The following is a 25,113-nucleotide window of genomic DNA, read 5'->3' as shown; positions in this document are numbered from 1 at the left end:
AGCAGCATACAAAATATCTGCAGTGCTTCAAGGAAGTGGGTGTTCCAGCAGGACTCTTTGCACAAACTCCGATTGGTGGAACTTACAGCATCACGGGCAATGTATTCCACTTTTAAACAATTCTTCAAACAGTTCCCAGTAGGTCGGTCTCTCAAGGTTAAGTTTAGATTAACTGCGAAAAGATATCTTTCCTTCTGGAACCAGAATAGGTACAGTAGGACTACCCTCATTTACAGCACAAATCAAGATTGGTTAAATTAGACAACGAGAATAGGTTTCTCCATTTATTGAAAACCAGCTGAAGTCTTCAGTCGCTCTTGAACCATTACAGGACCGAGTGAGGCCTTGCCTTCCCACTGAATGCCTAGAAAAAGCAAATACCCAAGTAACGTAGAGCACTTGAAGTGTCAAAAACAATCTTAGAGCAGCTACCTACCCCCAAAAGGAGCAGCACTTCCACCATCAGGACCACATGTTGAACCAGCTGGAACCGGATCTGGTCTTCCTGGGTTCGAGGCATGAAGCGGGAGCTGGAAGCCGTAGCATCCACAAGGCACCTGATTTAAAACACACAGACCTCAATGTCGTCTATACAGCATCAAGTCACTAGACCTTACCCTTATTCTCAGGGACAAAGCGGTTAAAGAGCAGCTCAAGAACGCCAACATTGTTTGCTTATTTATGGTTCATTTGGATCCACATTAGCTTCCACAAAGTGGTTGCTAGTCTTCCTGGGGTCCAGAAACCAATCCAAGACAAACGCCAACTTCATGCATCAAGTGCCATGACCCGTGCAGAGTCCCAATGTGGCTACTTACTACACTTTGGGACAAACTATCACACAATTGCATGTTTAACGGACTGCTCGGTCACATAGTAAGACGCACCTGGTCACTGTAAACTGGCCTGTCAATAATCTGGTCAGATTTAAAAGGATAACTTCCTACCGTACTGGAGAGAAGTGTAAAACATTGATCTGCCAGCCACGGTCTTCATGCAAAGAACTGCTCATTTTTGCATGCATTTTAAAAATTAATGCCCAAACGGACATAAAAGGTTGACGTTGTTGCACCAGAAATAAGAACCTGGTAAAAATGTTTAATGTTGATTAGTACCTCAAACACCATCTAAACCAGTCGCTCACATCCACCAGGTTAGTTAACACTTTAATAGTACGCGTGTGTAGATCTGAACCAATTCCTAACCAAAGCGCAACGGATTGTGGGTGACATCAGCCATTAGTGTACACTGATCCACACTTCAAAAATTGTAAACCATCTGGGGACTTTCAACATACTACACTTCCAGACAATGGTTTTAATCTCACATACAATTTAGGATGGACAGTATGAACATTGGGACGCAGGGATGGTTATTCTCAGGTGATGACAAAAAGCACTTACCCAGAGGAACCAAACGGTCACGTGACTCAACCCAATTCTCAGTGACCAAGTGGTCACAGAACAAACTCAAATAAATTCTAGAGAATGAAGTGACATGACTTTACCCATGATTCTCAATGAAGGAATATCTCGGAAGAGCATTCACATCAGGTACTTGGGTGGCCACACAGCTGTCCACAAACACACGCAGTGGGACGTGGTTGTACACCTTCACAGATGCCTCAATATTAATAACATCACCCAGGAAGTACAAGTTTGAAGGCCTCTGATAGGACCAGTCATCTGCAAGAGGAAAGAACAGTTTAGGTACAGCCTCATTCACAAGGCTTAAGATCTAAAGAAACTGCACAAATCAATCATGAGCTTCAGTGTGAACAGCAAGACTTCCTCGCCAACCTCCGTTGAGGAATAAGGGACCCAAGCTGGCCTCAAGGCATTACTACTCACATTATAGAACCTGCAGTTCAAGGAGGTACCAAATAAACACTCTTCCAGTTGCAACACCACAAGAAAGTGCTGAAAGTCACATCCAGTCACTTACCTTTGATAGTGGCATTGAACACCAACAACTGCACCATTGGTACGGGTAATCGGAGTGCCATCAAGTGCCTCAGGAGTGTAGGTACAGTGCCAGCAAACGCCTCAGGAGTGTAGGTAACAGCAAAGGTGTAGACAAGCTCATCCTCAGTCATCTGTAAGAGATTGAAGTGGTTACCAAGAGGGTTCTCAACTAGTTCAAAAAACAAAAAGGTGTTTTATCAGCCATGACATAGAACTACTTTTGGTGCCCCAAAGCAGCTTTCAGTGAGCGGTTCTTAAAAGAAACTGCAAGTTCTGTGGATGTTAAACATTCAAGTAACAATTGACACCAATTAAGAAACCATTTTATTGGTGTACAAATAATCCAGTAAGATTTAACAGTTCTTACCATCAGCACACTATTGCAGTCCTGTAGTTCATATTCAAAGATGAGCATCCTAGAGGCAGAGTCCTCACCGACAACAGGACAGCCTCCCATAGACAAACCAGATGGCTGGATCAGTTGACCATTGCTAAACAAATCCTTCTTTACCTCCACAAGAACCCGGTTCTCACCGCATTGAACAGCCACACTACTGGGAGTCACGGGTTGCCTCAACTGGAAGTCCACCGCCAACTCGCTTTGCACCTCTGGAACGATGGGAAACCTCCAGTCCAAAGGCTTGACTGGACCCTGCAACAGCTGCTTCTCCTGAAAACCAAGAGGCTCTTGCACAAATCCTCTGGAGTCCTGACTCTGAAACTGAGAAGCCTTCTGCAAAGGATTCAAGACCCCTTGAAGAGAAAGAGCAGGACCTCCGGAAGCTGGATCTGACTGTGGCTTCATGCTGCTTGGACTTTGACTGTGTCTCAAACTTCCCCATGCACTCTTCATGTCAACTGCCACAATCACAACCAACACTAACACACCTTGCAAAAGACCCATCCTGACAAACTTTGGCAGAAACACTGACAGTTTTTCCATTATAGATAGTTAATGGCATCTAAAAAGCATCGGAGTTCATAAACAAATATTCATTAATAATCATAACTATTCATTAATAATTTTTAGTTTAGTTTTTAGTATAGTCACTATGGTTTATTGGTAACATCATATATACTTAAATACAATTTGATGCAACAGTGATTTACTCATATAAATGAGTAGAAAGGAAAATATTAGTAAATTGGCAAAATGGGAGGGACTAAACAGCCCGGAAGTCACCTGTAGTTGTTCAGGTACAATAAGTGGGCCTAGACATTATTGTCACATTTTTACTCTTCATTGTGTATTTTTAATTAAATGGATGTCAATCCCTGTAATGTCTGGAGATTCCATAGTGAGAGATTCATCAGTATATTGCCAAAATTTTTTTTAGAAAGATTGAGAACTAGAAATATTTTAGATGTATCAAGTCTCCACATCTTACAATGACTGAAACGTTTTATTTGTTCTGAGACAGCACTGTAATTCTCTTAAAATCCATCCAGCTTTAAGATTATTCCAACAATACATTTTGATGCATCCACAAAACCATCACATGAAACATGGCGCTCTCTTGTGGCTGCTGGGATACATTGGAGATATAAGTGAAATTAATTATTTACCTAACAAATTATATATACATTTAGAACAATAAAATGGGTTGATTTGCAGAATCAATTTAATTTTTAACACTTTATAGAAACACTAACAGGTGTACATGTAGTCACTTTTTTTTATTAAAACAAGAATTGTCAAAATTTGTTTAATACTAAAATGACTAAAACTAAACTAAAAAAAAATAAATGCTTAAAAATAAATGAAAGCAATAGAAATATATTAAAAAATGAAAAAAAAAAATCATAAAATTACTCAAACTTAAATGAAAACAAACTGAAAATATAAAATGCAAAGCTAATTAAAAATCAATACTATAATACTATAAATATAAATATATGTATATAAATTAATACTATACACAATTTGAGTTGAATTACTGAAATAAATGAACTTTTCCATGACATTCTAATTTATTGAGATGCACCTGTAATACTAAAATAACATTTTTATCGTAAAGTTTGTCAATGCTGTCATATCTGTACTGTGTAAAAACTTATGCACTTTAAACCAAGCAAAAGGATAGAGACAAAAATCATTACTTTAACCATTTAAAACATTTATTTTCTGAATGAAAAATATAGTTGTTTACAATGGGATATAATTGAGCTCTGACAGCTGTACATCATCAGAACACGCACTCATGATGGTAGCAACGGCGGAGGCTGAGATCTCGCTCTACTCAACCGAAACGGATGAGAATCCATTCGGGGGAAACAGCAGTTTTACTAGCTTCAAATGCAATGTGGTTAAAAGTTAATAACACTTAAAATCAGCAATATAAACAGTATCTGCTTATTAATATCCATGTATTCCAAAAACCAGCTCCGAGAAGGGCTTTTACAGTCCAGTTTTCAGCTTTGTTCATTAATTGTCTTTAAGTTCGGTTTTCCAGTTCAGATGAACACTGATCATTGTCCACTCACATCAGCAAACCTCAAACATCACAGCAGTTTGTCTAAATCTAACCCAACAAAACTCAACATGAATTATGAAAAGGTTTGAGACAGACATTGTGCTTTTACAACCACTTACTCCAAAACGCAAATGACTTTTACCTCATAGTAATGACGGAAAAATGCTGATTAAACCATTGTGTTGAAGGAACTCACCCTGTGGATATGTTCAGTTTTTAGCCTGTTTTTGAATTAATGTTTCATGGTATTCAGATGCACAGTATAATGTGAAAAAGTGATTGTCCTTCACAACAAAAAATATTTTACTTTACAGTTTAACCAAAACCCAACAAGGACACTGCTGTTGTTTTAGGCACCAGTCAGAACTGAATAGAGAGAGTGACTCTTAACAAGAACATTTTTGATCATATTTCAGCCCAAAATCAAAAGAAAAAAAAATTAGAATTAATTTGATATTTTAGCCGATTCTGGGACAATTTTTCATAACAATTAAGCAACTATTTGCCCTCAAATTATCATTACTGTCAGGTGAAAGAAAACTAATCCTCAATACTGAAATTCAGTAATACATCGTCCTTTCTGCACACAATAAATTAAATTCAGTACAACAGATACTTTCAATTGCACTTTACAAATGTATTTTATTACTTAAATTGCACTGCTTTTTTCTTTTGATTTTTGTAGTGAAATATGACTTGGACGTTACTGTGAAATTCACCAATGGCAAAATTTGGCTCCACAAAAATTGTATACTTTCAATAAATTGTAAATGACCAAAAATCACACCAAGCCTTTGTTTGAATGGGACGCTGCATTTAAGTTTGGGTTTAAAGCCATAGTTCACTAAAAACGAAAATTTGCTGATAATGTTCTCACCCTCAAGCCATCCAAGATATAGATGAGATTGTTTCAGATTTGGAGAAATGTAGCATTGCATCACTTGCTCAGCAATGGATCCTCTGCAGTGAATGGGTGCCGTCAGAATGAGAGTCCAAACAGCTGGTGGTTCCATTGCTGAGCAAGTGATGGATTTCTCCAAATTCAGTACATTTTCAGCAAATGTACATTTTTGGGTGAACTGTTCCTTTAAGAACATGCAACATCACCATTATGGAGGAATGTAGCATCAGTCTGCACTGCTTTATCGTAAATAACCTGATTGCAATTCAAATGAAAACACAAAGGGCCTAATGATTTGCTACGGCACATTCTGCTCCTTCAGCTCCTCTGCAAACAGAATGGATAATGCAGTTTCACAGTGTTTTAAGACTTAAAGAACTCGATATGCTGAAAACTCTTTGGTAAACCATCATAGCTGGTGTGTCTAAGATAATGAGGTCACAAACCATTAACAATAAACCCACACTATTGTTCACTCTAATGCAAAAGTCGAGTCTGTGATGCTCTTTGGTGCGTCTGGTTATCGAATGCAGGTGGAAATGTGGCAAGAGCTGCAAAAATACAAAATCATCCCTAATGCAACGAGAAAGTCCTATTATATGTAGAATACAGTTTTCACATACAATTTTAATACATATTGTAACTTATTCATAGGTTGCGTCTGCACCCTCCCGTCTTTGGCTGCATTCTAACTTGAGATGCGTTTGCTGGGTGAAACCCGTTCGTAGGGTTAAACGGTAAAATCTCAAGCAACAGCTTCGCTTGAACATGCCGCGTAACACTGGACGTGATACTTCAAACTCCCCGAGTCCTCTTATCTCCATCCCATGATGCAAATGGGTGAATCTCATGAAAATAAATGAGCATTCAAACATTTTGCATACAGAAAAGCAAACCTTTTTTGCATTTCAGCATTATTTTAAGCACATTTTGACACCAAATCTGGGCTTTTCGTGAGATTCATCCATCTACTGAAGTTCACGTGCCACGTCTTTAAACACTGTGTCCGCTATTTGCATTTTGGCTCACTAAACCTTCATGGATAAACTAATAAAATCCGGTATAAAAGAACCACTGCAGTTCAGCGTCTCGTATTAAATAACAGAGCTGCGTCTATGTACAGCAAAATAAAAGTGCTGGGACTGACATCCGTGTAAAAGCCCACAGTGAAATCTGTGAATAATACTGGTAAAATAGAGCGATGCGCAGCGTCCTTTATACTTGCCCCGGCTCGTGTCTCGCCCCGTCACTAACACTGTGAGGAAGCGCAAGCGAAGCCACGGCTCCGGCAGGGACTGAGGGGTAGTGAGAGGCTCGTAGGCTCCTCCTCTGTGCCAGCGCTGGTCTCAGATCAGTCTGGAGTTTCTCAGGAACTGAATGAGGACTTTGTAAATGAAGGTGTACTGTGAAAGCGTCTGTACCATCATCATGCGTTGCTGCCGCAGCAAGTTCAGAACAGTCGGGACGTCCAGCATCTATCAGGAAACATAGACACGTCAGTATTGAAACAGGAGTATTTCACAGCAGTTTTCAATGCAGCCAATCCGAATTTAGAATCTGAATTATGCGTTTTATTAGGTCTGGGCGATAAAACGGTATCGATATATATCGACGGTACACCTTCTTCGATAACGATAAAAAATGTTCGATATAGTGCATGATATAGTCACGTGCTATGAGTGACGCAGACAGCACACACAAACATGAACATGAGTGCTGTGCCTGCGATGAGGAGATTGTGAGTAAAGAATGAATATTAGTCGAATTTAAAATAAAAATTTGTATTTGAATGCAAAAATAGTACAATCCAATGTTAGATGTGCGTCAGGGAGCGTCATTCGTGGAGCACGAGATGCGGTGATGTTGTAGTTTAATGTTTTGTTAGTCTAGCCCACGAGACGCGCAGTTGCTGCGTTATTCATTCAAAATATTAGAAAAATTTAGAAGCTCAATCCACTGTATATATATATATATATATATATATATATAAATATATATAGTAGCTCAATGCGGGGAAGGTTAAAACCGAAACCAAGCCATTCACACAGAACGCATATTCAGCGCATTTTTTAGACGGACAAATACGACTGCTGCACTCGCGTCTCACACAAGAGATGTAGCCATGCAAAATTAAAACGGTTTAAACTTTTAGAAAACACGTCACGCATTTTTGTGGAGGTTTTTTCCTTTTCACTGCGTCTCATATGTTTTTAAATGCAGTCTGTGAGAATGGTGCTTCGACTCTTTGTATTAAGCAATGCATAAATACGTGATGCTGTTTTGTTCATAAATGTTTATGCAATTTATGAAATATTTGATTTATATGAGTTCATTTAGACAGTTCATTTTTATAGACAGTTACTTCCTTAAGTTGATTTCCCTGCGTTGACATTATGTGCTGCATTATTTTGCTCATTGCGCCCTCCTGTGGCCTCGGGAGACAAGCCAAAAGTTTTACCTATTTAATCTGCATATAAAACATTAGAAATGAGATATTGGTTTAATTTTAATTTTGTTTTTGACTGTTAAAACAAAAAAATATTTGTTGTTTGTCTCAATAAATTGAGTTAATTTAAAAATACAGTGGTTAAATGTAAAAAAAAAGAATTCTATTGCTCTTTGTTTTAAAAAAGGTTATAAAAAATGTCGAACGAACGATATGAAACATTATATTGTTGATACATTTTTTAGCTATATCGCCCAGCCCTACGTTTTATAATATTAAATAAATAAGCAAAGTAAGGCAAGTTTAAAAAAAATTGTAAAGCAGATTCATACAGCGATAATGCAAAGTGCTTCACATAAAAATGATTTCAAAAATTGTATATGAAAAGGTTAATAAATAAGTAAAAAATAATAGAAATAAAAATAAAAATATTTATTAATTATATTTAATTACATACCATTTAATATTGAAATATAATAGTTAGAATATAATTAAATAATTAAGTCTTTAAGTTTAACTCAAGTGTTTCATAACATGAAGCTGTTTTCGCACTGATATCAGACTGATTCATTTATTTGCTACAAATCATTTACATAAAAATGATTTAAAAACCTGAATAAAAAAAGGTAAATAAAAAATTATATTGTATATTTTATATTATATTAAATTACACATTTAATATACAAGTATACTAATTAAAATATAATAAATAATTTTGAATCTTTAAGTTTGAACTCAAGTCTTTAATAATATGAAGCTGTTTTCACACTGATATCAGACTGATTCATTCATTCACAACAAACAATTTACACGATGATTTAAAAGTTGTATATAAAAGGTACATAAAAATAATAGAAAAAATATATAAATATAAAAAATGCATAATATTAATAACATTTAACATTAAAGTATAATAATTCAAATATAATGGAAATAAACAAGTCTTTAGGTTTGAACTAAAGTGTTTCATAATATGAAGCTGTTTTCGCACTGATATCAGATTTTTAGTAATTCATACAAATTATTAGATTTTTTTGCTCTGTTAATCACGTTTCAAATTAAGATTTAATTAAATCATTTTACTACATTTTTAAATATTTAATAATTATTAAATTAATTGTAATAAATAATTTTTTTAATTAAAATTTTATTTGATTTGTAAGTTTCATTTCCTTCAATGGATTAATTAAAACTAGTTATTTTTAAATCAAATATTTTTCTATTGTATTTCCAGTGAAAGTAATTAAGCCACCCCATACACCATATTTAATTTTGATGTAAACGAGGCATTCAAGTACAGTCTGTTCAATGTCTCCGTCTTAAGATCCCTAAGTTACATTGCAATCAGTGTTTGGAAAATTGTGAAATGGCATTTTCAGTGTTTCAGTGGCTAAATGATTGTCCCCGGGTTACGTAACAGTACCACTGTCTGTCCTTCAGCGCCTCTCGGCTGCGATTTCGTCACATTAAATGTGCATACTAGGTCTAAGTGCAGTACAAACCTGTCCATCAGTCACATCCTGACATCTGCAGAGAATGTTGTCATCTCTATTCCTAGCAACCGTGTGTTTGTAAGCTTAGCAGAAGTGTAACATTTCTTTCTGCCAGTGGTAAGCAGTGTATGTCCTTTAGCCTGGTAACCGTGACCACTCTGCCCTGAAAAGCTGGTGAAAGGCACTAAATCTCTCATGCGTTCATGCCACTGTAAGCACAGGACATGTGTACCTCATTATGTTCCAGACAAGCTATCATGATCTCAGACAGGATGACCACACCAGTGCGTCCCACCCCTGCGCTGCAGTGCACCAGGACCGGCAGGTTTGTGTTCTTTGGATCACTGGAGCTGTTGGTGTGTCGCCTCACGGACTGGATCTCCTCCAAGTACGCTGAGACACAGAAATAGAGCGTTTTAAAGAGCCACGCCAGGCGAAAACACACAAGCTGCACAACAGAAAGAGGCCAGCTAAGGGACACGCCGCAAGAATAGTCTTCTTGAAGCTTAAAGTATATAAACATAATCAAAATACTGTTTCTTGAATCATTATAATGGTGCTGAATAACACTGTTGGGATTATCTTAAGCAAACTTAACCAGTCATGTTTTACCCCAAAATCAGAAGGGAAAAAAATATTTTTTATATTATGATGTTCATAATTATATGTTATGTTAGTTAATTATAAAACTATGTATAATACACAACAATTTAAATCAAATCAAACAATAAGATTTTGTGACATTACTTTTAGGCACAGTGTTAAGAAAGATCATAATGTATATATATACAGTGGTGTGAAAAAGTTTTTGCCGGTTCTTTAATATGATGATGATAAAACAGAAAAATTTTGCATTAAGACAAATATGCATCATAATATACTGATTAAATATATTTGCATATATGAATGCAAAATAAAATATGTATTTAGGTATACATATTTTAGGTATATATGACCCGGAAATATGAGCCGAAGATGTTTTGTGACCCACTTTTTTTTTCTTACTGCAAATTGTTAGAGTTTAAGAGAATACTTTCACTTTTCTTTCTGGTTTACAAAACCAGTAGTTTGTCCAGACACTAATGTCTTTATTTTTTCACATGCAGATCCTAACACCATTTGTGATGTCCTGTGTGCCAAAAGCAGAATATTTGATATAAAGAAAGCCCTTCATTAGTGCTGTACTTACAGAGAAAGCCTTTAAAGTCCTCCGGGCAGCCGTGATCGGGCCAGTCTGTGTACTGCAGGTGCCAGACGGTTCGCTCCTGTCCCGTCAGGAGATGTTTGATCTTCAGGCCCGTTGTGGCATAGCACCCAGAGTCTGTGCGGAAGCGTGTGGTGATCTTAAATCGGCCGTATGTAACAGTGTTGTGGCGAGAGCCCAGACGAGGCCAATAGCGGAAACTCTTCTCACGACCCCCTTCCTGCAGAACGGGACACAAAACAATGACTTACACATCAGATTCAAGAGTGACACTGTATATAACAACCACTTAATGTGCATACAGAGATCTTTTCATTTTCACCTCCTCTGCTGTAACCATTGCGATGATGGAGACTCCTTGTTCCCAAACCATCTGCCAGAAGTCTTGGCAGGTGCTTGAGAGCGGACCCTGAGACGCGATATAACTCCACTCTTTACCTCTGACCGTAACCTGATGAATAAAGCAGCAGAAATCACAATATGAAGGCTGATTAATCTGATATAAAGCTGCAAGCAGAGCAATTATTGGTGTTCAAGCGCATGCATAAAAAATATTATGTATAATTTAGCAAGCCCAAATGAACCTAAATCAGAACTAAAAATGTAGGTAAATTAGAATAGAAATCTAAAATTGTACTTTTATACCCGTCCTATGCCTGATTTCCATAAAATGTTGCATGCTTCTTTTGGACCATAAGATGCATGTTCTTACCTAATTTCATGAAGTTCAACGGTTTAGTTTAGAATTCTTTGAAAAATTATGCACATTTTTATGTCAGATCTCTACGATTATAGTTTGATGTTGCATGATCAGGCATAATAATAATAATAATATTAAGAATAAGAATAGATTTTTAACTTATAATTGTACATTTCTTCTTTCAAATAAATAAAATTTATTATTTTACATATTTATATTATATTAACAAAATTTTTATTTTTTACTCTAGTTCAACGTGTTTCAATAGTAATAATAATAATATTAATGATAATACATTTTTAACTCATAATTGTATTTTTCTTATCCCAAATAAATTAAATAATTCATTATTTAATATATTTATATATATATATATATTTTATACTCTAGTTCAACGTGGTTAAAAAATTATTATTATTATTATTATTATTATCCCTAACTGTATTATAACAAACAATTTTAGGGCATAATAATAATAATAACAATAATAATAATTAGTATTATTATTATAAAACTTAATTATTATTATTATTACTATAAAACTTATTACAAGATAACTTATTTCCAAGATTACAGTTTTATCTACACGGTGTGTTTTGGGGCACAATATTAATAATATTGTTATTAATAATAATCTTAATAAATTAAGTTTATAAGTTATTATTATAATAAGTATTTTTCTCTATAAGTCTAATAAGTCTCTAAATATCCATGCATGATGTTGTGGTCACAGATCTACAGCTCACCCTGATGTGCGAGGCGTTGATGTAGCCCGTGTTGTTCTCTTTGGTGGGCACCAGCTCCACACGCGTGTCGTCGTAGGGCAGGACGTCCTGGAAGCGGTTCCTGTCGCTGTTCTCGGGCATCTGAGCGATAGTGCACTCGCAGTTGGGCCGCTTCTTGGGCACATGCTCGTACTCGGTGAACACCATCCCCTGCTCCATGCGCTGCTCCAGTACTTTACACTGCAGGAAACACACAGGACGTGAGGCTCTGCTCATCCAGAACCGCCTACAACACGCTTACAGTGAGCGCAGATGTATTTAAAAAAACTGAGTTGACTGGCTCTCAAAATTCCCCACCTGAAAAGCCAATTAGTATTTTAGTTGCTGCACCACATTAATAAACAATCTGCCCTCAACAGTATTTGTCAAGTATGGTATCAGTTTATACTCCTACGAGATCTCTGAGGTCCGAGAATCAACACCTCCTTTGTGTTACTAGGACAAAATACAAACACAGGGGTTATAGAGCCTTTTTGCGAGCCGGTCCAAAACTGTGGAATGACTTTTTTAAATATTAGAAAATAAATGATAATTTATAATATAATTTTTGATAAATGTATATTATTGTATTCACTTATAACAACAACAACAATAAATAATAATAATGTTTTAATATATTCAAAAATATTTAAAACACAAAAATAGTAGAAATATTAATATTATATGTGCAATAATATTTTTGATGACTTCAACGTAAATGTTACTATTAATAACACTTACAATAATAAAAGTAATAATTATGTAATAATAAATACAATAATATATTTAAATAATATATTGCAGAAGTGTAAACAATAATAATGATTATATATATATATATATCAGAATATTTAGAACACATTTTTAAAATATTAGAAACATAAATATTATATATTACACTAATAACAATCATAAAAATGTTCTAATAAATACAGTAATATATTTAAATAATATATTACAGAAGTGTAAATATATGCATATGCACACACACACATACATACACATATTTTTGATGACTTCACTATAAATGTTATAATTATTAAATACATTAATACATTTAAAACATATTTCAGTTTTTTTAATATTAGAAATATATAAATAAATTCAATATATGTATTTATTAAACGGACTAATACTTTAAAATTTGTATTAAAAATTGGAAAAATATCAATAATCAAAACTGTGCATAAAAAAAACTAAACAAACAAACAAAAAACACCTTAGTCAACCACTAACCAGAAAGCAGTACTCACCCGCTCGTCATTAGACGCGTTCTCCGGGTCGTCCTTCCCTTCATCGGGCAGAGGCATTCTGGACAGTGTCAGACCATTGAGAGCCGCCATCTTCAGGGGACCCACCTTCTTGACCTCGGAGCGTCCTTTCTTCATACCCTTCATCCCCGGAGCGAGCGATGGAGAGAGACAGAGAGAGAAACAGAGTCTGAGGATCAGCGTCTGAGAGACACAGTGGAGCAGAGCCACAGAATGCAGCCGTTCGGGTCTGACGGCATTCTTCATGTCACTCGTATAAAGTCAAGTGCTCGGCCTCACCCGGTGTACAAACACCTACTCTACATGCAGACGAAATGAAAATAAAAGCAACACCAGCTGGATCAAGTGCAATCACAAATCAGTTTGCGTTTCCTTTCACAACTGAGCTGAACCGATCATTTCTATATCTGTGAATAAGATCTCTGACTTATTGATAAAAGAGCAGCATGAACATTCTGCTAAACATCTTTTTTTATGCTCCACATGTTAAAGTTGAGTAAATTACCGAAATCTTATTTTGAGGTTATTTTAAATAAAGAACTAAGTGTTTGAAAAAAAAAAAAAGTGCATTACAAATAAAAATTTTATTTTTACTGCATTAATACCAAAGCTCAATAAATTACTACAGACGGGTGACAGGAATCAGTGTTATTTTTGTATTATTTAAATACTATTATAATTTGATATATTATAATTATTAATACTTAATAATCATAACATTATAATTATTAATATTTTAAATTAGTCTTTATTTTTATATTGTCTTTTATTTTAATTGTCAAGTTTTTTTGTTTTTGTCATACATTATACATATATATATACACATACATACAAATTAATTTATTTATATATTTCTAAAATATATTTTACTTTTAGCTTTAGTTAAGTATAACTAAAATGGGTTATTAATGGAATGAGGAGGTAGCATTTAGTTCCTGGTTAAACCTCATTAGAAGAGACGGTGCAGCTAATTGTGGCGTTTCTCTTTAGTGAACACCTGAAAATGCTTACATAATGACTAATTAATGACCTCATCTGGGTGGCTACACAAAATAATGGCGCCTTACATTGTGCTTATTCTGCTTTGGGCTAATTAAAACCCTGCAACTTTGCATTTAAAAGCACCTCTCGCTTTCCACGTGATGCGTGGAGTATTCCAGAGTAAAAATGTCACTAAAACAGACTAAACAGAAAAAAATATAAGGGGAAATTAATTACAAATTTGTATAAATTATATGTAACATAAATATATATTTTTTACATTAAAATGTAAAGCATAATATTAATAATAATAATTATTATTATTATCATTATTTTAACTCATAAAAATGCTGAATATATATTATTTTTGTAAATTACAATTCTGTTAAATACTTTTTTTATAATTATAATTTTAATAAAAATGTTATAATAGTAAGTTTTTTAAGTAATTTAAAGTTGCAGTAATATTTATTTTTTGTATATTTTATCTTATATTTTCCAGTTTTAGTATTTTTATATATTATAATAATTGTATTACAATAATATTTATGTCTAATATTTTGTCTAATTTTTTTTTTCACGATTCTGATTCAATTCTGATCTTTAAGTGAAGTGATAAATTAGATAAATTAGAGTTTTATTTTGACTTTGTAGCTGGACTTTAAAGTAGATTTAAAGCTTTAAAATAATATTAATAATAATAATAATTTTAAATATTTATAAAATGCAGAATACATTACTTTTGCAAATTACAATTCTACTGCTTAATATAAAATAATTTTACAATTATAATTTATTTAGCACTTCGTTACAATAATATGCATTAGGGTTGCAAAGGGGTGGAACATTTCCAGTAAATTTCCGTAAACTTTCCAAAAATTCCTGGAATATTCCAAAAAATCCTGGAATGGTGTAAATTACAATTCTGTTAAATACTTTTTTTATAATTATAATTTTAATAAAAATGTTATAATAGTAAGTTTTTTAAGTAATTTAAAGTTGCAGTAATATTTATTTTTTGTATATTTTATCTTATATTTTCCAGTTTTAGTATTTTTCGTGATTCTGATTCAATTCTGATCTTTAAGTGAAGTGATTAATCTTTTAAATTAGAGTTTTATTTTGACTTTGTAGCTGGACTTTAAAGTAGATTTAAAGCTTTAAAATAATATTAATAATAATAATAATTTTAAATATTTATAAAATGCAGAATACATTACTTTTGCAAATTACAATTCTACTGCTTAATATAAAATAATTTTACAATTATAATTTATTTAGCACTTCGTTACAATAATATGCATTAGGGTTGCAAAGGGGTGGAACATTTCCAGTAAATTTCCGTAAACTTTCCAAAAATTCCTGGAATATTCCAAAAAATCCTGGAATGGTTCCGAAATTTACTGGAAATTTTCCACCTTTTTGCAACCCTAATATGCATGTCTTTATATTTTTTACTTTCAAACATTCAAACTCTCAAGCTTTTAACATTATGTGAATGTGCAAAAAAAACTCAACTTAGTGTATGTTGCATTCCTAAATGCATGTTTAACTGATTCTGATTCAGTTCTGATCTTCAAGTGAACTTACCGCCGGTGGAAGACCATCGATGTTCCTTCTGGCAGGTGGCACGTCAGAGACGGGTCTCTTATAGACGTCCCTCTTCTGTCTCAAGCGACCCTGTCCGCTCAGATCCCCCTCTGACACCGAGGGCACCATGTGTCCGGGCTCTCGCAGAGGCGGCAGCTGCCCCATGTCCTCTGGTTTGCGGATGATGGAATGGGGCTGGTACGCCAGAGGGCCCGTCGGGACCATCTCCATACTGTGGCTGAACGGATAAGCAGGCGGATCTACGAGGGGCCGTCCCATCGGCGTCATGTGATGCTCGGGACCGCCCACAGCATCCTGAGACTGCGGTGTGTGTCGTCCGCTGTCGTCTTCGAACTCTTCTTCCTCACCGCTGCTGTGCACTAGCATCGTGGCGTCGGACAGGGATTTTTTGTGCCCGTAGATGACATCCTCCATCTCGGGCTTCGTGACCTCCAGGACGACGTTGATGTCGGAGCCGGATGCTGTAGGTGGCATCGCCTGGGCAACAGGGGGCGGGGTCTCAGCTGCTGATGCGGATGCCTGGGTAGTTGATGCAAAAAATGTCAATAAATAATAAAATCAATAACACATTTTCTTAAATATAGTTAATTTAGTATCTGAGATTATTGCTAATAATTATATAAGAATTAACTATAAGCATTCTTAATTAAATATATTATTAGATAATTAGCAAAATGCTGTTGAAAAGAGCTTTAAATGCATAACATGAAGATGAAGATGCACATACATGGGTGGTTGATGCATTACATATTCATGAATTCATTCAAAATAGAATATAGAACCTTATATTATTAATAATTACACAGGAATTAAATAATTATGATTTTTATTTAATTCATTATATAAATTATATATTATTAATTGGCAAAATTCTGTTTAAATGTCTATAACGTCACACCGAAGATACAGATATAAAATAAAATAAATTCTCTCAAATATAGTTTGAGCTAGAATATGCATACTGTCACATAAAACATAAATTAAATGAATTCAAAACAAATGATCTCAAATAGTTCAATCTAGAATCAGATATTATTAACTATAAATAATTACAATTATATAAGAAGTTATTCTTAGAAGTTATATAAGAAATTATGTAAGAATCAGCAAAACTGCTGAAAATAATTTACAATGTGTATAACATTTTATATATATTGTAATCATATAATAATGCTAATAATTATATAAGAATTTTATAATTAGTAGGATTTATATAAATACAATCATAGGATTTATCAACACACGTACTATTTAAACAATTATCTTAAATATAATTCAATCAAGAATCACAGGTAGATATATAAATAATATATATCTATCCAACTATATACCTATGTAATTATAAAACATTAAATTATTAGGATTCCTATACAATTATTTTATATAAATCACAGAACTAACAAATGCTATTGAAAATAGGTTTAAACATTTTTAACATCACATGAATTAAATGAATTAAAAAAAAATCTAGAATCAGAGTTTAATATACATTATAATAATATAAATATATAAGAATTAATTATAGAATTAGGATTCGTATTCAGAGCCGATCCTCCCTATACGCAAAATACGCAAGCTGCGTAGGGCCCCCGAAACACCAAGGGGCCCCCTTGCTCTCAAAGATGATTTAATTTTAGTTTTGTTTTTTAATTTGGCCAGAGGTTATGAAAACATGAATGATCATTTCTTCATTGATTTCAGACAATCAGTCAAATCATGTAATGTGAATGTCGTACAGTCTTGCTCGAGACAAAAAAAACGAGTTGAAAGTATACCGAGCCGCGAAAGAGACACTGTTTCTCAAGCGCTTTCCGCGAGCACGATTCGAGACAGAGTGAAACACGGACAGATGCGTTTCATTAATTTGTTCGTTCATAACCACTCATATCCCACTCCACCGACACAGTTTTGCGTAGGGCCCCCAGAAGTCTAGGATCGGCACTGTTCGTATATAACTAAAGGTACATAAATTATAGAATAATTGAACAAACACTACTGAAAATAGTTTTAAATGTGTATAACGTATAACGTCCCAAAACGACTCACCTTCCTCTCCTTCAGCCTCATGTTCTCCAGGCTGTACGCCACGGGCCGGCTGTAAGCATACGAGTTGCCGATGTTGAGGTTCCTCATGGAGTGGCTCTGGCGCTCGGCCGGCGGGATCATCCCGAGGTTCTTCTGCCTCATGACCGCCTCGTAATCGGGCGTGGCGCGGTAGGACGGCGGGATCAGGGCGCTGTGCCGGTGGGAAGGCACGTAGTCGGGCCGCATGAGGTCACTTCCTGTGATGCTGGGGTTGGACGACATGGGCGATGGCTGCAGGTAGTGCTGCGGGTTGTTGAGGGAGCTGGTGCTCTGGGCGCTGTAAACGCTGCCGTTACGGATCCGGCCGTTGTACTCGTGCGGAGAGCGGTCCAGACTGGTCTGGGAATGGTAGTAGAAACCGTTCTGGTTGTTGATGTAAAGATTATCTGTAGGAAATACAAGAGAGGTGCGTCAGTTCTTATTATTTTTGTCTTGTCTTGTTTACAAATATCTAAACTTTCTTTAATCGAGATACATTCACTTGAGAAGCAAAATGACAGTCATTGCAAGTCAGCATCATTATGATGCAAAAATATTGTAAAGTTACATTTTTATAAAAGATTTCTGTAAAGTTTTTGATTTACTGGCTGATTTAAATAAAAACAATATAATAAATAAAATACAAGAATGCTTCTTTTACTTAGTATTTTTGTCTTTTTCCAGTACAAACTTAAAATCAGAATAAATTAACTTGAGAAAAATGGCATAGGTTATTTTCACAAAACTTTGACTTTTTCACCCACATTGTCCATGTTTTAATATTTATAGAAATTGTAGTTTTTGATTTACTGTCTACAATTTACCTTGTTTTAACTACAAAATATAATACATGAAATAAAATACAATAGTATTTTTAACAAACTTTTTTTTAAATCAAGATCAATTTAATTTATATTTAAATTTATATATTTATAAAAAATGTTGTAGTATTGGACTTAATGTTTATAATTTATCTTGATTTAAATAGAAAAATAAAAACCAAGAATGATTTTAGTATTTTCATCTTGTTTTCAAATACAAATATATAAACTCATAAATCAAGATACATTACCTTGAGAAGACTTAATATCTCAAGTTATTATGTTATATATTAATATATTAAGTTATTATGTTAATAAGTTATTTTGCTTCTTAAATAAATGTATCTTGATTTAAGAATGTTTAAATATTATATTAAGTCTTCTTTTCTGAAAAATGTATCAAAATTAAGATTGTGTGCTTAAACCAAGAACTAATATCTGTCCGTGGAGTCAGAAAAACAAACTTTTTTATTTTTTTTTTAATAATGTTAATTTCTCTTAAGCCGCCAATTAAGCTTAAACTCACTAAATTCTGTCATTTTGCTCTTAATTTAAGAATGTTTAGATGCAAAATACTAAATAAGAAAATAATTTTTTTGAGAACGGACAAAGCATTTTTGGACTGTTGCTGATGGGACATGTTCTACCTTGTGAAGATGTGTACGGTTCGGTGTAATGGCCGTTAAAGTGCATCTGAGGTGGCATCATGTAGGGTTGCGGTTTTGGCTGCATCATAAGACAAAACAAAAGCAGCATTATTCAGCTGGACATATTAACTCTGTCCCAAACCTAGTGAGCTGCCTATCTAGACTTTTCATTTGAAGTCATACAAGTGCAAGTTTTGTTTTTTATGCTTATCATGACATTTATAAGGCTTCATTTTAGTTAGAATGTTGCCTTAAAAGGGAGCTGCCTACATAGAGAGCAAGGTTTTGGAATAGAGCTACAGTAAATCACATTGAAAACAAATGAGATCATGAAGAGCCGACAAACTCCAGAAACGTCCTACAGAACAAGCTCCATAGCAAAACTGTTGTATAGTCATCGAATAACTGGTATAATGCTGACCAGAGACATTCTCGTAGAGGACCGTCGCCTCACTGTGTTTACTGGAGCGGGCTGAGTTTGTCTGTAATAAAACACAAAACAATAAAAGACAATTGTGAAATAAACCAGAGTAATAAAGCTCAGCGTTTTATTTGTCACATGCACTGCGATACTACAGTACAAAGTCAGCAGTTTGCATTTTGCACAGCATTTAATTTTTTGCATTGTGACATTTTCATGACAACTCTCAGCCACATTCTCAATATTTAAAATATATATATATATATATATATATATATACACACACAAAGATTGTAGCATTTGATTTACTGACTATAATTAGTCCTGATTAAAAATAAAATATTTAATGATCATAAAATAGTTAAAGTTATTTAAAATGTAATAATATTTCACAGTATTACTGTTTTGACTGTAATTTTGATCAAATAAATGCAGCCTTGATGAGCAGAAGAGACTTCTTTCAAAAATATCTGCATTGTCGCATTGGCATTTAGGGTATATTTTTACCCACATTCTCAATATTTAACTAATCACTATGATGCTGTAATGGGAAATTATTGTAAATTTAAATATTTATTTTTTTAAAGTTTTAGAACTAAACAGTAGGAAATATATTAATGTGCATGGTTTCATGGTATTTTAGGTGCATGTATTTCACACTTTTACACTGTCAGAGCAATCACAAGCACTCTTGCATAATGAGCTGCCACCCATGAAAGGGAACATAAATTGCACGAAGAACAGCTTTTCTTTGCTGCTGTACCTTCGCTTGGACACTCTCCTCACCGTACCCCTCCATCTTCTCCACCTCCTGCATGTAGAGTAACTCCGCCTCTGGTGAGGACAGACCTCTGGGAAACAGAAAACACACACACAGCTCTGATTTGAGACACTACAGCACAAAGGTCACATTCAACAACGCACTAGTCATCTGATGTCATTATCAGACACATCTGTGCTGATTCTTCCTCATGCTTATCGTGCATTACACAAACAGCGTCAGAGCACAGCAATGTGTGCGTATATTTCTTCCAAGATGATGAAAAAGTTTCAGCTGCATGACGTGCAATAAAGAACCAAAGAACTATATTACATTCAGTATAGATTATTTTTTAATTCATTGCAAAAAAAAGCTTAAGTAGAACATGGAATTAACTTTTACTGTACCTTCTGTTCATACTGCAAAAAAGTGATGTTTTCCTCCGTATTTTTGCCTTATTTTCCAGTGCAAATGTCTAAAGTTTCTTAAGTCTTGTTTTCTGAGAAACTGATCAAAATGAAGTGAGCTTATGATTAAAACGAGAACAAAATCTGCCAATGGAACGAAAAATCAACTTGATTCAAAGGAAAATGTTCATACCACATTGACAGATATTTTTTTCTTGTTTTATGCATAAACTTACTTAATTTTGTTTAATTGTTCAGATAACATCAACTATCTTCATTTTGCATTTTATGCAAATGCATCTTGATTTAGGGCTGTTTAGATATTTGTATTGGAAAATAACAAAAATACTGAGGAAATATTTATTTTTTGCATTGTGTGCAACATTTAATGCCATGACTATGAATTTAAGACTTTCTACTCTGATTTAAGACCTTTTTAAGGCCTTAATTTGTGGAAGGAGCAAATTAAGACTTTAAAGACAAACAGAAACCCTGATAAATATATAGTTTTTATATCAACTTATAAAATTTAACTCTAACTTTTTTACTGAAGTTTAAATTTAAGATGAAATTAAAACATCTTTCATAATGCATAATATAGTTTAAAGACATGTACTTTTAGAAACATAAAGGCCAAATAAAACATCAAGATTTAGATGTTAATTGATTTTATATCAACAACAAAACGTGGCAACTATTTCAGTATATATGTCCCAGCATAACGTGTGCAAAGCACATGCAAACCTCATCTGAAAGACCTTCTGAAGCAGAACTTTTGCAGGACAGCCAAGAGCATTTATGTTGCTCTGAGCCCAAAGCTGAAAGTCTGGTCATAAGTCACGTCAGGGGTTTGACAGCTTCCTTTGAAATCCTCTAACAGGAACCATCTGAACACATCTGATAATCACGAAGCCTCCTCACTGAACCTCACATAAACTGTGGCCAACAGTTTTTCAGGCTTTTCCCATTTTGCAAATAACTACAGCCTCTCACCGGTAGTTTTGATAGAGCATGGTGACTTTCTGAGTGGCCTCTTCCACAACCCTCTCGTCCTGTATCCATGGCTGAGAAAAGCAGAGAAAGAGAGTAGAAATAATAGACTCATGAAATATCCTGCCGTCTTTATTCCTGGAATAGACAATAAAATGTTCAATGATTACATACCATTGGAAAAAGCACAATTTTTTGAAGGAATTCTTGGGAATCATATCGATTGAAGTCCCCAAGGTCGGCTGGAACCAACAGACAAACAAAAGATTAGTGTTACATTAAAAAGCCTCAATTGATTCCTCAAAGGAAGACACATGGGGCGATATATTATTATTTTTTTTTTTTAACTAGATGTACTAGATATACAATATATGAAGATGCACATGATGCACATTCAAATCTCTAATCATATGAGCTATGAGCAATATTAATAGAGATGAATTTGACTTTGCAAACACCAATTAAATTAGAAGTTATTTTACTCATTTTTATTTTACAAATATTATTTGTATTTCATTTTACTATTTATTTTATGTATTTTTAGTTTATAACTTTAAATTTATTTTTAGATTTTATTTTACAAATTATTTTATTTTTATTTTACAAATGATGTACTTATTTTTATTGCATTTTACAAAGAATTTTATTATTTTTTATTTCATTTTACTAATTCGTTTATTTTACTTTTTTTGCAAATTATTTTATGCATTTATTTTTATTTTATAAATTTATTTTTTATTTTATTTTACAAATTTGATTTATTTTCAATTTATTTTCCATTTATGTATTTTTTTTTTTACATATTCTCATTCTGAATGAAGATGCATTGATTTTATGGGTTTGATGTTGGGTTTAAAATGTAAAATGTGAGCTGACGCTCCTGCAAAATCATCTACAACATTTATAGAAATTGCACATCTAAATTTAGAAAAGCCAAGAGACGTTTTGTTATGGAAGGAATCGATTTAGCCTTTGTAACTGTAGTAGCTCAACATTAACAGCATGTCTAATCAGCCCGTTAGAAATGTTCACAGCTATGCTGACAATTCGAAACATTACCATCGCGTGAAGCCTCCTTACACAGCAATGCTGGTGCACAAAAATAACTCCCACTGAATATGTGTGGCCTCATTGAAATGACACAAACCACGTGAAGACAAAGGCCTTTTGACAGTGCAAATACGGGAACTATTTTTTTGATCTGGCTGTGACAGTGAGTGACGTCAGTTCCTCTGCTATGCTAAACAGCAGTCCAGTAACTGGTGCTGCCACATACATCTTTGCCAGCAGCGTATGAGACTCTTGTGTTGGGTAAAAGCTAAAGCCTGGCAGCACAGCTTGATAAACGGTGCTCTGATTTTCTAGACTCGCAGTCCGTAGAAATATAAAACCGTACCTTCATGATGGAGTATCTGAACCTGTGAACCAGACACTGGCCGAACATTATCTTAAGAATGTTAAAGCAAATGTTCTCTTGCAACATCAACTTATAACTGCATCTCAAAACACCTTCCACATTATATTAAAGGGATCTGAGAGTGAAAGGGAGATTTTCATCGAATGATGACCTGCATATGACTTCGAAACACTTAGTAGGGCTGCGTATTGACACAAAATTCATGATTTGATTCAGTTCACAAGCTTTGATTTGACATCGATTCATTTAGTATCGATTCACAATAAATCAATTCATTTGATTTAATATTGATTCTTATTGATTTAATATTACATATTAATCTAACTGTCAGCTAGTAGACTACTATAATATTAAAGTAATTTGTATACACTTTAATATGTATACACATTAATATGTATGTGATTTGTATATTTAAACTGCACAATAAAGACATTTTATTATCATAATGACATTCTAATAACTTTTTAATGATATTATGTTTCTTATCTTTTTTTTTTTTTTTAAATAAATATTTAAACAGTTGCTGACAAAAACATGCTTTAATTTATTTAAACATAAAATACTGAAGAACAGGTAAAAATGAACGACTGATTTATATAGAATCATCTAAATTGCACATAAGGCAGTTTTAATAAACATTTAAACAGTGAAACTTGTTTTCATGGCTGATTTATTCAAACAAACATACATAGATATTAAAGAAGTAAAACATTTAATAAATATATAATATAGTGCATATATTTAGCAAAATGCTCCTCTCTAGAGTTATTTTTCTAATTGAATAATGAGTCTATTGGTATTTATGGGCAAATATATCTCCGATTGTTTTCTGAAAGAAGAAAATCATATACAGCTAGGATGGCTTAAGGGTGAGTAAATCATGGGGTAATTTCCATTTTTGGGTGAACTATCCCTTTAACGATAACTAAATCATCTGAAACTGGGGACAGCGCAACCATAGGCCTGAATCAATCATAATTTCTCAGCATACTTGAAATATCAGGAAAAAAGTACCTTGCACAGCCAAGCTGGCCAAATGAATGGCTTGCTCAATGGAGCACGGGATCTTCCCCTCCAGAACGTCTTTCTTCAGCTGGAGATAATGCTGATATCTGCAGAAAACAGGAAGTGAGTAAAAGTGTCCTAACTGCACTGATGAGACCGTTTTAAACATATTCTCATCCTTAACCTGGTTATCTCTTGTTGTAACTGTGTAACAGACGACACGTAGAACACCACCCCAAAGTAAACGGTCGGCTCCAGTCCGTACTTGTCAAGCTGTTTCTTCAGCGGCTTCTCCAGATCAATCCATCTCTGCTGGTTTTGTTTGTTGCAGTACCAGAGGCTGAAATACGTTATCTGGGGAATGAACAGAATTTCACTGATTGCTCTTTCACTCGTGAGAAACAACAGGCCGGACCTCGTGTTTAACTTCAAATTGAGTATTTCTGGAGGTGAAGACTGGGCATATTCTCAATGTTTTGACTAAGACGTCTCTTTAGCAAAAGAGGAGAGGCGTGACATCCTAAAAAAATGTCTTTATATAATTACACATTATGAGCTCAGTCTAACTGAGATACTACATGCATGGAACATTTGTACTGTCACATTTATTCATGTCACACAGCAGGATGGTTATTGATCTCCAAAAATAGCTACATGTATAGGTGATTAAAACAAGTGAAAAAACTGAACAGAAATAATGACCAGCTACAGCATCACTTTATGCATTCATACGCATTTAACCTAAAATCTTGATGCTAAAAAAAAAAAAAAA

The 25,113-nt window shown here is 34.1% G+C and overlaps 2 protein-coding genes across 2 annotated transcripts in view; both read right to left on the bottom strand.

The window, feature by feature from the left end:
* Positions 1-271: 271 nt before the first annotated feature.
* LOC107707809 (zona pellucida sperm-binding protein 3-like) lies at positions 272-2,891 on the bottom strand. The gene is made up of 5 exons (XM_016511903.1): positions 2,332-2,891; positions 1,945-2,095; positions 1,508-1,685; positions 437-557; positions 272-364 (listed from the first exon to the last, which is right to left on the bottom strand). Exons 1-5 carry the CDS (start codon positions 2,866-2,868, stop codon positions 326-328), a joined length of 1,026 nt encoding a protein of 341 aa, XP_016367389.1. The 5' UTR covers positions 2,869-2,891; the 3' UTR covers positions 272-325.
* A 2,596-nt stretch (positions 2,892-5,487) lies between these two features.
* Positions 5,488-25,113, bottom strand: part of LOC107707795 (tyrosine-protein phosphatase non-receptor type 21-like) — a 23,443-nt gene continuing 3,817 nt past the window's right edge. Inside the window, exons 2-16 of the mRNA XM_016511888.1 lie at positions 24,526-24,784; positions 24,351-24,448; positions 22,094-22,161; positions 21,923-21,993; positions 20,526-20,613; positions 19,763-19,951; positions 19,342-19,420; positions 17,856-18,280; positions 15,789-16,328; positions 13,200-13,337; positions 11,929-12,147; positions 10,805-10,933; positions 10,468-10,702; positions 9,511-9,671; positions 5,488-6,814 (exon numbers count right to left, since the gene is read on the bottom strand). Of these exons, the coding sequence (XP_016367374.1) occupies positions 6,686-6,814; positions 9,511-9,671; positions 10,468-10,702; positions 10,805-10,933; positions 11,929-12,147; positions 13,200-13,337; positions 15,789-16,328; positions 17,856-18,280; positions 19,342-19,420; positions 19,763-19,951; positions 20,526-20,613; positions 21,923-21,993; positions 22,094-22,161; positions 24,351-24,448; positions 24,526-24,784 (2,828 nt within the window). The 3' untranslated portion in view covers positions 5,488-6,685. The remainder of the gene's footprint in view (positions 6,815-9,510; positions 9,672-10,467; positions 10,703-10,804; positions 10,934-11,928; positions 12,148-13,199; positions 13,338-15,788; positions 16,329-17,855; positions 18,281-19,341; positions 19,421-19,762; positions 19,952-20,525; positions 20,614-21,922; positions 21,994-22,093; positions 22,162-24,350; positions 24,449-24,525; positions 24,785-25,113) is intronic.

The sequence above is a fragment of the Sinocyclocheilus rhinocerous genome, unplaced genomic scaffold (genome assembly GCF_001515625.1).
Source record: "Sinocyclocheilus rhinocerous isolate Xijiao unplaced genomic scaffold, SAMN03320098_v1.1 scaffold805, whole genome shotgun sequence".
In the NCBI taxonomy this organism is placed as follows: domain Eukaryota; kingdom Metazoa; phylum Chordata; class Actinopteri; order Cypriniformes; family Cyprinidae; genus Sinocyclocheilus; species Sinocyclocheilus rhinocerous.
Note: the sequence above shows the minus strand (reverse complement) of the source record. Positions and strands in the feature narration are given on the sequence as shown.

Excerpts from the sequence above, each read along its gene's own strand:
- LOC107707809 (XM_016511903.1), bottom strand. The coding sequence starts at position 2,868 with ATGGGTCTTTTGCAAGGTGTGTTAGTGTTGGTTGTGATTGTGGCAGTT. Across the intron at positions 558-1,507 it reads TCCTTCATTGAGAATCATGG|GTGCCTTGTGGATGCTACGG; the intron begins GTAAAGTCATGT and ends GTTTTAAATCAG. Across the intron at positions 365-436 it reads AAGTGCTGCTCCTTTTGGGG|GCATTCAGTGGGAAGGCAAG; the intron begins GTAGGTAGCTGC and ends TGCTTTTTCTAG.